Source organism: Carlito syrichta, unplaced genomic scaffold (genome assembly GCF_000164805.1).
Source record: "Carlito syrichta isolate Samal-C Ts95f unplaced genomic scaffold, Tarsius_syrichta-2.0.1 Scaffold309211, whole genome shotgun sequence".
Taxonomy (NCBI): domain Eukaryota; kingdom Metazoa; phylum Chordata; class Mammalia; order Primates; family Tarsiidae; genus Carlito; species Carlito syrichta.
This window is the reverse complement of record NW_007253307.1, coordinates 651,385-664,047: the sequence shown is the minus strand read 5'-3', so window position 1 is coordinate 664,047 and position 12,663 is coordinate 651,385. Positions and strand designations below refer to the sequence as shown.

General features: G+C 43.6%; 1 protein-coding gene across 1 annotated transcript in view; it reads right to left on the bottom strand.

Annotated features, from left to right (window-relative positions):
• Nucleotides 1–12,663, bottom strand: part of ATP8B1 (ATPase phospholipid transporting 8B1) — a 64,649-nt gene that overhangs the window by 24,691 nt on the left and 27,295 nt on the right. Inside the window, exons 11-14 of the mRNA XM_008066989.1 lie at nt 11,645–11,835; nt 7,891–8,099; nt 7,050–7,093; nt 5,937–6,093 (exon numbers count right to left, since the gene is read on the bottom strand). Coding sequence (XP_008065180.1) covers nt 5,937–6,093; nt 7,050–7,093; nt 7,891–8,099; nt 11,645–11,835 — 601 coding nt within the window. The remainder of the gene's footprint in view (nt 1–5,936; nt 6,094–7,049; nt 7,094–7,890; nt 8,100–11,644; nt 11,836–12,663) is intronic.

Sequence of the window (12,663 nt, the reverse complement as noted above, 5' to 3'; positions counted from 1 at the left end):
GTGTGTGTGTGTGTGTGTGTGTGTGTGTGTGTGTGTGTGTGTGTGTGTGTGTGTGTCGGGGGGGGGAGAGAGAATGTCTGCCCCTATTTTTTAAGAACAGATTTCTAGCAGTGAAAATACTAAGCCTAAAAAATACAATATTTTTAAGCTCATTGATATATATTACTAATTTGTTTCCCAAAATGATTATACCAGTTTATCTTTCCTCTAGGAGACTGTGTTTACTTCACCATACCTATGGTCTTCTAAAAAAAAAATAAAAGGGAAATGTGACCAATAGCTAAGGTTGAACAGTTAAATAGTGGAAAACTGTCTTTCTATACAAAACTATGCTTCAATAATAAGTCTCACAATGTTGAGTGAAAGCAGCCAGACAACACAAAGCAGTATGTCCTCTATATGATTCTACTCAGAGAAACTAAAAAAACTGACAAAGCTAGCCCATGTCATTCAAAGTCAGGGGAGTAGTTTTCTTGGAGAAGTAATTACTGAAAGGGAAAAACACACAAGGGACTTCTGAGAGATTGATAATGTTCTTTTTAATAATCTGAATACTCATTATGGGAGGTATTCAGTTTGTGAAAATTTATTGAGCTATACACTTAAATGATATGCACGTGTCTCTGTACACACGTTGTACGTCAATAAAATGTTGAAAAAATTACTGTGCCTACCTAAGGTCTTCTATTTTCCTACTCTATTTATTCAGTCTCAAAATAGAAAGAAAAGCATTTCCATGGCTAGATGAATGTTTACAAAAAAGGGCATTTAGTTTTCCAGCATGGTTTGACCAGCACGAAGGCCGGGGATGCATGGACAGCTTTTTACACCTCAGTCTACTTGGAAAGGTAGGATGCTCCAGGGTGACCGGTTTCAGAGCTAAACGCCCCCTCCTTCCCTCTTTGCTTTGCATACTGGCTCAGATGATTCACTCTAATTAAGTCTGTATTAATTATTTCCCAGTTAGTAATTAAAGATGACACTTCAGTTTCTCTCTCTAGTCACTCACCCAGAAAGTCACACACCAGAAGCTATAAACGCACTCGCTAAACCCGGCCATCCTACAAACATACACAAATGCCGGGAGGGGGCAAACTATTTAGCCAGAGGTAAACAAGCATCGGTGAGAACAAAACCCTTTCCTTCAGCAGTTTTAGCTGGCACAGTGATATTTGGCATAATATTGGCATTTCCAACACAGAAAAGAAACAATAAAAGGTGGTAGTGTTCCCATGACACATACAATCATGTCTAGAGCAAACACCTGGATATTTTTGTCATGAAAGAAAAAAGGAAATTTTCCTATTACTTTCTGGTAATAAAACCACAGAATCGCAGACCAATAGAGATGGGAAGAACCTCTAGGTTTGGTCCAAACTGCAAACTTAGTTTGCAGGAAGAAACTTAGATTAAAAAAATAAACATCTTTTAAACAAAACTTAGATATGGTGCAGCCTGAGCATTGAGTGCATGTCGAAGCTGAGTATGGAAAAGCTGCGTTAATTTTCTATTACTCCGTATTGAATTAGTGCGATTCATCCACTGAAAACACCTGTTCATGAGCTCAGCGTTCTGTATGTCAAAAGTCTGAGTGTAGCATGACTGGGTTCTCTGCTCAGCATCTCACTAAAATCAAGGTCAGGTCATGTTCTCATCTGGAGCTCGGAGTCGTCTTCCAAGCTCACGTGGTTATAGCAGGAGTCAGTTCTCTGTGGTTGTAGGACTGAGGTTCACATTACTGTCGGGGGGTTGCTCTTCATTCCTTGCCAGTTGGTCCCCTCCAACCTCAAAGCCAGCAGTGGATAATCTTTCTCAAACTGAACCTCTTTCATGCTCTGAATCTCTTTCCAGGAAGAGCCCTGTCCCTTGTAAGGGCTCATCTAATTAATTAGGTCAGGAATACCGGAATAATCTTACTACTATAAGGTCAACTGATTACAGCCTTAATTGTATCTGCACAATCCCTTCACAGCTGAACTTTGATTAGTGCTTGACTGAATAACTGGGAGAAGGTGAAAGTACATCACTGGGGTAGAAACCTTGAGGTCATCTTAGACTTCTGCCTCCACAGAGGCCATATGAGTGCAGAGAGTGGAAGGTTTGGAAGCCTTTATGTCACCTGGATGTCTTTCATCAATGATCAGAGAGCTTGTTTTAGGAGTTTTGAGCACCACTTTGGGGTGACAGCCTGGAGCGGGGAGACAGACATTGAAGGTTGGTGCAGAGGCTGAGGACCTGGATTAGCGTGGGGTCTTTGGGAGGCATAAGAAAATTGTGGATGTGGCAGACGTTTGGCAAATGATTGGAAGTGGTGAGAGAATACTGAGGGGGAAGAGACTTTGAAAGGTAACTTGTTTCAGGACTGGTGACCGGAAGACCCAAGGTGCTACCATCAGCCAGAAGAAGCTAGGAAATGAAGATACTGAGAAATAAGAGATGGAATTTGTAGTTTGAGCATCTTTTTTTGTTTGTATCAGTTTCGTGATCCACAGATTAGTCTGTAAAAGAAAACAAGGTCTTTCTAGTGTGTCATAAAAAAAAGAGTTCTGACGGCAACTTATAGGAAAGGATTTCCTCTCTGCTCTTGATGCTAGGCATAATAAAAGACTAGCCAACCTCTGTTTTTTCTTTTTCTTTTTTTATTGTTTAGATTCAAGGGGAACATGTGGAAGTTTTTTTGTTTGTTTGTTTGTTTGTTTTGAGTTGGAGTCTCAGTCTGTCGCCCAGACTGGAGCTCAGTGGCACACTCCCGGCCACTGCGGCCTCGACCTGCTGGGCTCCGGCGACCCTTCCGCCTCAGCCTTCCAAGCAGCCAGAACCACAGGCGTGCGCTACCATGCCCAGCTCACTTTTTGATTTATTGTAGAGATGAGGTCTCACCAAGTTGCCCAGGTGGGTCTCGAACCCGCGGGCTCAGGCAATCCACTCACCTCAGCCTCCCAAAGTGCTGGGATTACAGGCTGAGCCACCGAACCTAGCCACATGTGTAGGTTTAATATAGGTGAATTGCATGATGGTGAGGTTTGGACTTCTACTGAGCCTGTCACCCAGGTGATGAGCATGGTATCCAGTGGGTAGTTTTTCTTTCATTTCATTTCATTTCATTTCAAAGATGTGAGGTACAGTTCGGGATTAGGTGTATTAGGCCACTGTACAGATGAAGTTTGGGCCTCCCATTATCTCACTTCACCTTGTTGAGAAAATCAGAATGCAAGAGCACGGGGGCAGTGTGGCAGAGTGGAGGGAGGACTGGACTAGAACGAGTTTTAACCCCCTGAATGACCTCGGGCAGGTCCCTCGTGCTTTCTGGTGTCTGAATTTCCTTATCTATAAAATCTGGGCTGAGGTGAAAGGATTGCCTGAGCCCACAGGTTGGAAACCAGCCTGGGCAACTTAGCAAGACCTTGTCTCTACAATAAATCAAAAAATTAGCCAGGCGTGGTGGTACATGCCTGTAGTTCCAGCCTGTAGTTCCAGCTACTTGGAAGGTTGAGATGGAAGGATCACCTGAGCCCAGCAGGTCGAGGCTGCGGTGGCCAGGAGCATGCTACTGCAATCCAGCCTGGGCAACAGAACGAGACTCCAACTCAAAAAAAAAAAAAAAATCTGGAGGTGTGGTCCCCAAGGCTCCTTTCATGGTACTTTATGGATCAAAGCCATATCCAATTTCTCCTCTCACTTCCTGCATTTGGAAATCTAAACTGTTTCCATTCTCAACAGCTAGCACAATCTCCTATCATACCCTGGGTGAAAGAAGATTCCCCAGGATGGCCAACTCTTTGCCTCAGCTGACAGTGGGGAAAAGAGCCACAGAATGTTAGGCTGGAAAGGACTTTGAACACTTTATCATTTTATCATATAGGGACACAATGATAAGTTATATAAATATACATGTGCTTTATAGAAAGAGCAAAAAGGGCTGGGTGCAGTGGCTCACGCCTGTAATTCTAGCACTTTGGGTAGCCAAGGAGGGAGACTCACTCGAGCCCAGGAGTTCAAGACCAGCCTGGCCAACAGTGAGACCTCATTTCTACATTAAAAAAAAAAAGGTCAGGGGTGGTGGTACACACCTGTAGTCCCAGCTATTTGGGAAGCTGAGGCAGAAGGATTCCCTGAGCCCAGAAGGTTGAGGCTGTGGTGAGCTGTGATCATTCCACTGTACTCCAGCATGGGCGACAGAGTGAGACCTCTCAAAAAATAAAAAATAAGAAAAGCGAAAGGAATTCTTTTGGTATGTCTGTCATGAAGCATAGTACAGGCTAGAAGGGGCTTTGAACATCCAAACTCCTTCCTACACCACTGAGAAACCGTGCTCAGACAGAGACCCCAGACTTGGCTGACTCAGCACATGGTCCAGGGCTCTTCCCCTAACCTCCCAGGGGGAGCAGATAAAACAGAGACCATAGCATTAATGCACATTTGCCTAAGTTGGCCGGCTAGCTCTTAAGATATCATCACATACTGAGAAAAAGTAGAATAATTTTACTGGGTCAAAATTTAAAGGAGCCAGTTTGCTTAATCATATCGAACTTTATCCTTATTACGTGATTGACATTTGCTTGGCAAGTCCAACAGACTTTGGCCCCTGTCTTGGTGACTGGTGACCTGGTATCGTCCCTGTCTATCCTTTCCCACATTGTCTGCTGACGGTCCCTTCCATGTACCTACCCCAATCTGAACTCTGCTATCTTGGTTTATTGCACTATTAGAGTCATCCTTGGAGAATGGATTTCTTTGAAGCTTGCTGAAAGATATGTATGGCTTCTGCACATCTAGTTTTTATGCATATTCCTTCTCAGTAGATTTAACACCTACCACATATGAAACATCAAGACTGGGAACAAAGAGGGACAACCTTTGTATGCTGCATTGATTGATGTAAAAAGAGGGGAATGGAGTGAAGTGAATGAATGGATGAAGTGAGGGCAGATTATGCTAAAAGAATTTCCTTTGTTTTTTCTCTAAAGTACACGTATATTTACATAATTTGTCATTACATTCAAATGCGCCCAAATGACTAGCTTTCCTCCACACCGGACAAACTTGCTATCACAAATCGCATTGAAAAGTTCTGCAAACGAGAAGTCAGCCTGGCTTGTTCCCATGAATTCACATTATGTTCCTTCAAACAAAAAAGCCACCTTAAAGAGATCCAGGCTTTGGGTGATATTATTTCAAACCCAAAATATATCAGAATCTAGTAAATAAAAGGATATGTCTGAAATTATTTCGTAGAAGAGACTGCCCAAGTTTAAAGTCCACTTCTGATACAGGTTGGCTTGACTTTGCACTCTCAATAAATGCTAATGATATGGTGGCCACTCACGTCTGTAATCCCAGTACTTTGAGGGGCTGAGACAAAAGGTTGCTTGAGCCCAGGAGTTTGAGACCAGCCTGGGCAACATAGTGAGATCTCGTTTCCACAAAAAATTCAAAAATGAGCCAGGCATGGTGGTGCACACCTGCTGTCCCAGAGACTTGAGAGGCTAAAGTGGAAGGATTGCTTGAGTCCAGGAGTTTGAGGTTCTAGTGAGCCACCGTCGTGCCACTGCACTTTAGCCTGGCATCAGACTGAGAGGTTGAGTCTAATAATAAAAATACTACTACTAATAATGTGGGATTCTTTTGATTCATCTCTCAGTATTGAAGAGTCAGTCATTCGCATTAGTAGGATTTCATTTACAAAGTGATAGAACACATCTGGAACCATAACTATGAATGAGATGCAACTCTTCAGAGACTAGAAGTGCGTTGCCTACTTTGCTATTTCATGAACCATCTGGTGGTAGGTGCTGACAAATATTTACATGAATGTGACTTATCATGTGACTTATCATATTAAGGTGCTACTTAATATGTGTCTGAGTCAAAAGCATGTGTTACCCGGAAACTAAAAAACTGCTCTCCAATGCCCGAGATGCCAGAGAAACACTCACCATCAGTTCTATCCACCATGACCGTGTGGCAAACTGCAAGCAAGAAGAAGAACTGCCGTATTTCCGGTTCCTTCCCTGACTGGATTTGCTCAATGAGAAAATGGTCATAAAATGCAAGCTTCCCGTCAGCAAGTCCATTCCAGCTAAAATCAACTTGCTGAAAGACATGGAGAAAACAAAATAGTTGCAATTGGAGCTTGCTCCATCCACTCCACACAAAAAACAAACAAACAAAAACAAAACAAAACAAAAACATTTCTGTGTTAACACGGCATGATTTTTCTTCAAAGCCACGCTTTTAAGTATGCAGACATCACTTTAGGATTTTAGTACATTCTACACACAATCGTTCTGGGCCAAGATTTTAGCACGTTCTTAAGTGTCAAGAGACTCACACCTGTCTTAAAACAAAAAAGACACTTTGTGGTGGTGGGTCGAGCTGTGTCCTCCTAAAAGATTCATTGAGGTTCTAACCCTTGGTATGGATAAATGTGACCTTATTTGAAAACAGCAAAAGCCGGGCTCGGTGGCTCAGCCTGTAATCCCGTGCCTTTGGGAGGCTGAGGTAAGTGGATTGCCTGAGCCCGTGGGTTCAAGACCCGCCTGGGCAACTTGGTGAGACCTCGTCTCTACAATAAATCAAAAAACTAGCCGGGTGTGGTAGCGTGCGCCTGTTGTTCCAGCAACTTGGAAGGCTGAGGCGGAAGGATCGCCGGAGCCCAGCAGGTCGAGGCTGCGGTGGCCGGGAGCGGCCACTGCACTCCAGTCTGGGCGACAGAGTGAGACTCCGACTCAAAAAAAAAAAAAGACAATAGCATCTTTGTGGAGGTAATCAAGGTATACTGAGACCCTACTGGATTAGGGTGGGTCCCATCCAACGATTGGTGTCTTTATAAGAAGAGGGAAATGATGACACACACACAGACACACGGCGACAACAGAGACAGAGATTAGAGCTCTGTGTCTACAAGTCAAGACCATCAAGGACTGTGGGCAACCACCAGAGGCGAGGAACAGGCCAGAAAGGGTTCTTCCTTGGAAACTTCAGAGGAAGCATGGCCCTGCTGACACCTCGACTTCCCTGGCCTCCCAAACAATTTTTTAAGGACTCACCTCTATTTTGCTATGGTTGTGTTGAGATGCATCCCGATGGTCTCCTGAGAAACAAACAGGACAAAACAAACTGAATCTCCACCTGTTTCCAGAGGCCCCGCCCCACCTGGCTTTGCTTATATGGTGGTAAGGGTCTTATGGCCTGTGTTTAGATGGTCCTTGACGTAAGAATGCTTTTTACATGTTTCAAGCTTTGTTAGGAAAAAAAAAAGAGGAAGAATATTTGATACAGACCACACATGGCCTGCAAAGACTAAAAAAGTCAACCATCTGACTCTTTACAGAAAAAATTTGCCAACTCCTGGTCAAATACAGGTGCCTGTCCCTCTATACGGCAGTCTCTCATGGGCCTGCATCACGTCCCTTGAAATGCTTGGCCTCCCCGGCTCAGAAGGGACAGCCACCACGCATGTGAGCCATTTCAGCCCTCAGCATCACACCTTCCTCACTAATGCTCCTCGTACGAAAACATACTCTCTGTAGAGCATTTCCTACAGGTGAAAAGTACATATCTGTGGACTCTTAAGTCTCGATTTAGAACTTGGAACACTGTGTGAACACAGCACTAGCCTTAATAGTGTTTAGACATATAGAGCATGCTTCAGAACACTGGAGTGGCAATCAACTTATTAAAAAATTTAAAAAGAAAATTGTTTAAACAGCGGCAAAATACACATAACATACAATTGACCATGTTAACTCTTCCAGGCCCATGTCCCCAGTGCTGGCGGCAGGACTTAGCACGGGGAAGGCACTAGCCACTCTGGGCAGGCAGGCTCTGGTCCAGGCAGTGCACGGCAGCTCCCTCTCACCCAGGAAACAAATCATGGCTTTCACTCACCATAAATCTGCCCATTGATGCAACACTTTTTAAAGGTCATGATATTTTGTGTCAGTGTTCCCGTCTTATCAGAGAAGATGTAATGAATCTGCCCAAGCTGCTCATTCAGCGTAGTGGTTCTAGCCTTTGCTGGTGTGTCCTTCTCAGAATAGTACATCTGCAGGTCCCAGTTGATGAAGTGACTCTGTCCAAGACGAATTACTTCCACGCTAGAGAGACAAGAGAGGATTTTTCCCTAGAGAGCTCAGATACAAGCGGCAAGTAAAAGCTTTCATCCTTACTTGTGCAGAAAGGAGAAAGATGCTTATCTACTGCTAGAGTCTGAATGTAAGTATCTCCCTAACATTCATATGTTGACATCCAATGCCCGTGTAACAGTACTGAGGCAGGGCCTTTAAGGGGTGATTAGGTCAAGAGGGATCCACCCTCACGAACGGGCTAGTGCCCTTAACAAAGAGACCCAAGGGCCAGGCTCGGTGGCTCAGCCTGTAATTCCAACACTTTGGGAGCCTGCGGGTTTGAGACCAGCCCAGGCAACTTGGTGAGACCTTGTCTCTACAATAAATCAAAACATGCCTGTAGTTCCGGCTACTTGGAAGGCTGAGGCGGAAGGATCGCCGGAGCCCAGCAGGTCAACACAGGGGTGGCCATGAGTGTGCCACTGCACTCCAGTCTGGGCAACAGAGTTAGACTCCAACTCAACAAACAAACAAACAAACAAAAAACAGCAAAGAGACCCAAGGGAGCTTGCTTGTCTCTTCTGCCATGGGAGGACACAGCTAGAAGTCACTCTTGATGAAGCAGAGAGCGGGCCATCACCAGACAATGAATCTGCTGATGCTCTGAACTCGGACTTCTCAGCCTCCAGAACTGTGAGCGATATGTTTCTGTGAGTTACCCAGTCGAAGGTCCTGGGTAGAGCAGCCCAAAATGAGACCTCTATGAGGAGATGAACCACGCTATGGCCCATGCGCTCAGCCTTTGGGTTTTCCCGGCCAAACGCTTCATTCTCCAGCTTCAGAGTCAAGCTGATTTTAGATCTGTCATTTTTCCTCAAAGCACCTTGCTCAGTGTGATTTCCCGCCCACTCCTGAGCACATCTAGCCATGGCATCCTATGTTCAGAACACACGGCCAGCAGAACGGGTGACAGTAACACTGCAGAAGAGTCAAAGGACGCAGCAAGTCCTTCTCTTTTCTTCCAGAGGCAACTGGAATGACTGTTTCACCTTTGCCCCTATGGTAGGCATGGGGGTGAGGGTCCACTAAGTTACAGACTCCACTGTGCTCTCAGAGAGGGCAAAGGCTTTGGCAAAATTCCATACTGTGAAAAGCATATAATTTTTTCCCTAAATTCTTACAAGGTTATATAAGGTCCAAAATAAAATATTCTAAAAGGATCATCTCAGTCTTAAAACTATAAAGGACTTATATATCTCCTTCATAAGGAAGCTGTTTGCATATCTAGCAGTCATTAAATGGGCAACAAATGTCTTTTTATTTTTTATTTTTTCTTGAAATGAAAAATGAAATGCAATGAATGAAAAGAAAGGAAAGGAAAAGAAATGAAAGGAAGTGAAAAGAAAAGAAATGAAAGGAAGTGAAAAGAAAAGAAATGAAAGGAAGTGAAAAGAATGTCTTGATAACAAGGAAAACAGGTGGAAAAATAACTTTCCCCCTCCCTCCTTCCCTTCTCCCCTTCCATAAATGTTTCCCGAATGCTTACAGGGTACCAGACATTACTCTAGGTATAGGGGACATATCAGTAAACAAAACCAAATCTGGGTTTTTAAGGAGATGACCCATAAGTCAAAGAGATAAACCAGTAAATGGAGACTACAGCAAGAGGTGAAAGTTCTTTGCAGAAAATCAGAGCAGGGCCAGGGGAAATGGAGATGAAGGCGGGAAGGGAAGATTCGAATACAGGGGGTCAGGAAAGCCCAGGGTGAGAAGGTGATGCCCAAGTAGGGGCCTACAGGGAGTAGAAGGACAGCACACAGATATCCAGGGAAGGATGCTCCAGGCAGACATAGACTAGGTACAAAAGCCCTGTGTCGGGAGGAATATCCAGGGGCTAGCGTGGCGAGAGCCCAGGGAGGTAGGAGGTGCAGATCCACTAGGGCTTGTGGGTGATGGTGCAGCCTCAGTGCATTTATTCTGAACGAGATGGAAAGCTATCATAGGGCTGAAGACAAAGCAGAGATACTACCTGGAGTGAATGGATCCAACATGCTTTCAAAGGTCCTTTATTTCCAAGAGAAATAAATAAATCATATTTGTCATATCACACAGCTTTCTCTTAACCCCAATCTACATATAAGTTTATTTTATAATATATCAATTGTTTTAAGCAAAATAATCTTTGTAATCATTCCCTTAATAAAGGTAGCACTCGTCTCAGTGTTTTTCAAAGTAGCTGCAGAATAGATGGTGACTTCAGGGCTTTCCTTTATGGTAAAAGAACTACAGGTAATAAAATTAAAATAAATGCACATATAATAAAATTAGAATAAAATAAATGCCTCTAATTCTAGGTGTGTATGTGATCCCTATGCTTCCAGAACTAAGAACAGACTTTGGCCGCTGTGTGTATTCCAAGGCACAATCCTTCCCTCAAGGGTCTCAAATCCAACTGACCAGGGGCAACGGACTTTGATATTAAAGAAAGAAAAAGTTAAAAAGGAAGAAGTATCACCAAGTGAGGTGACTGGCACTTGTCAGAGATATGACCCTGACTTTGTTGTCACTAAGATTGAAATGAGAAACAGAGCTGGGAGTGGTGGTTCACGCCTTTAATCCCAACACTTTGGGAGGCAGAGGTGAGAGGATTGCCTGAGTTCAGGGGTTCAAGACCAGCCTGAGCAACATGGCGAGACCTCGTCTCTACAATAAATCAAGAAAAATTAGCCAGGCATGGTGGCGCACACCTGTAGAAGGCTGAGGCAGAAGGATCGCCAAAACCCAGCAGGTCAAGGCTGCGGTGGCTGCGAGCATGCCACTACACTCCAGCCTGGGTGACTCCTGAGTGAGACTCCAACTTGGAAAATAAAAAAAGTCTCTGCAATAAGTCAAAAAATCAGCCAGGCATGGTGGTTCATGCCTGTGGTTCCAGCTTCTTGGGAGGTTGAGGCAGAAAGATGGCCTGAGCCCAGCAGGTCGAGGCTGCAGTGGCTATGAGCGTGGGCGACAGAGTGAGACTCTGACTCAAAACAAAACCAAAAAAATGAGAAACAGAACATTTTGAGGAGCAGAAGGAGGGCAAGGAACCTCTTTCCACTTGCAGATACAGGAGGTACAGTAGTGGCCAGAAGGCACAGAGAGTTTTCCACAATGGGTGTGGCAGATGGTGATAAAGAAGATCAGATAAGAGGTGAGGACACTCCTGAAATAGAAAGCCATGTTTTTTCCATGACATTCTAAATCTTCCCCTTCTCCCAGACTCTTTCTGCAGCCTGGACGTTGGAACCCACTAAGATGGAATCTCATCAAGCGAATGACTGCAGGAGTGGCGTTCGACCTTGGAACTTTAGTCGCCTTATCTGCACAGAGGACGAGATAGAAGGTGCCTGGCACAGAGGCGATACTCGAATGTTAATTTCCTTCTCCTCTATTGCCCTCAATTCTGAAATGAAGGTTATTTTCTTACTAGTTCCTTGTGACCTTTGAAACAATTCTTGCCAGAAATGAAGGCGCTGCATGGGGAAAAGGTGCTACATTCTTCCCTTAAAGCAAAAGGGCCAAGAGGACAACCTTACCTGACATAGAGAGAGATGGGCACCATGGTGTTAAGGACGATGATGTAGCCCCAGAAATTGAGGAATCCACGGTAGGAGGGTGTAGCGTCTTCTCCATCATAGAGGTACCAAGAATAATTGCCAACTTGAGCTTCCCAATAAGCATGGCCAATGGCAAGACCAGCAGATAGCAGAATCAGGACAACAAAGATCTAGAGGACAGGAAACATTTCAAAGAATTCCGAAGATGGATTTCTAACCCTTGTGCATTGTATAGATGTTAATTAACCTTACTCAGCACTTTATGTTTATAATTTGGTAGTCTGCAAAAATAATACACTTAAAATAAAAACAGTGTCATAAGAATGCTTTGAAAATCTATTGGATTGCTATGATTGAATAATATATCCCACATCTCACATATCAAGTGAGGTTTTGTTCCCAAAATCATGAACTTTGCAGCAACCTGGATGGAATTAGAGTTTATAATACTGAGTGATCTCTCACAAAACAAAGATCTGAGCATCGCATGTTCTCACTCATAAGTGGACCTTGAACCACTACTGTAATACTATAAGAAAAGGATTGACAGTGACGGGAAACTATGGCGTGGGCAGGGAGGGGAAGGGAGGTGGGATTAATGGTAGTCAATATCTGTCTGGGGAAAGGGGGGCACACCACATCAACAAGGGTACCTGCACAATGTATATTTGTATACCTAACCCGATTTTAAAATAAAAAAATATATTTTTAAAAGTCCTATAATAAAAAAATAAAATAAAATAAAACAATCCCTCTTTCAAAAGAAAAAAAGAAAAAGAAAAGGAATGGTGATGCCTTATATTCAGATCTTTAAAGAGTCTCGTATTACAGGATATTCTCTCAATTACTTTTACTTTGAACAATAACATACTGTTTGGGAAAGAGATCTTACCTTATTGTGAAACAACTGAAAACAGTGTTGAATTGGGAGGCTTACAGAAAACGTTTGAGAGAAATTTTTTTTTTTTTTAAGGCAAGGACATTTCACCCATATTTGG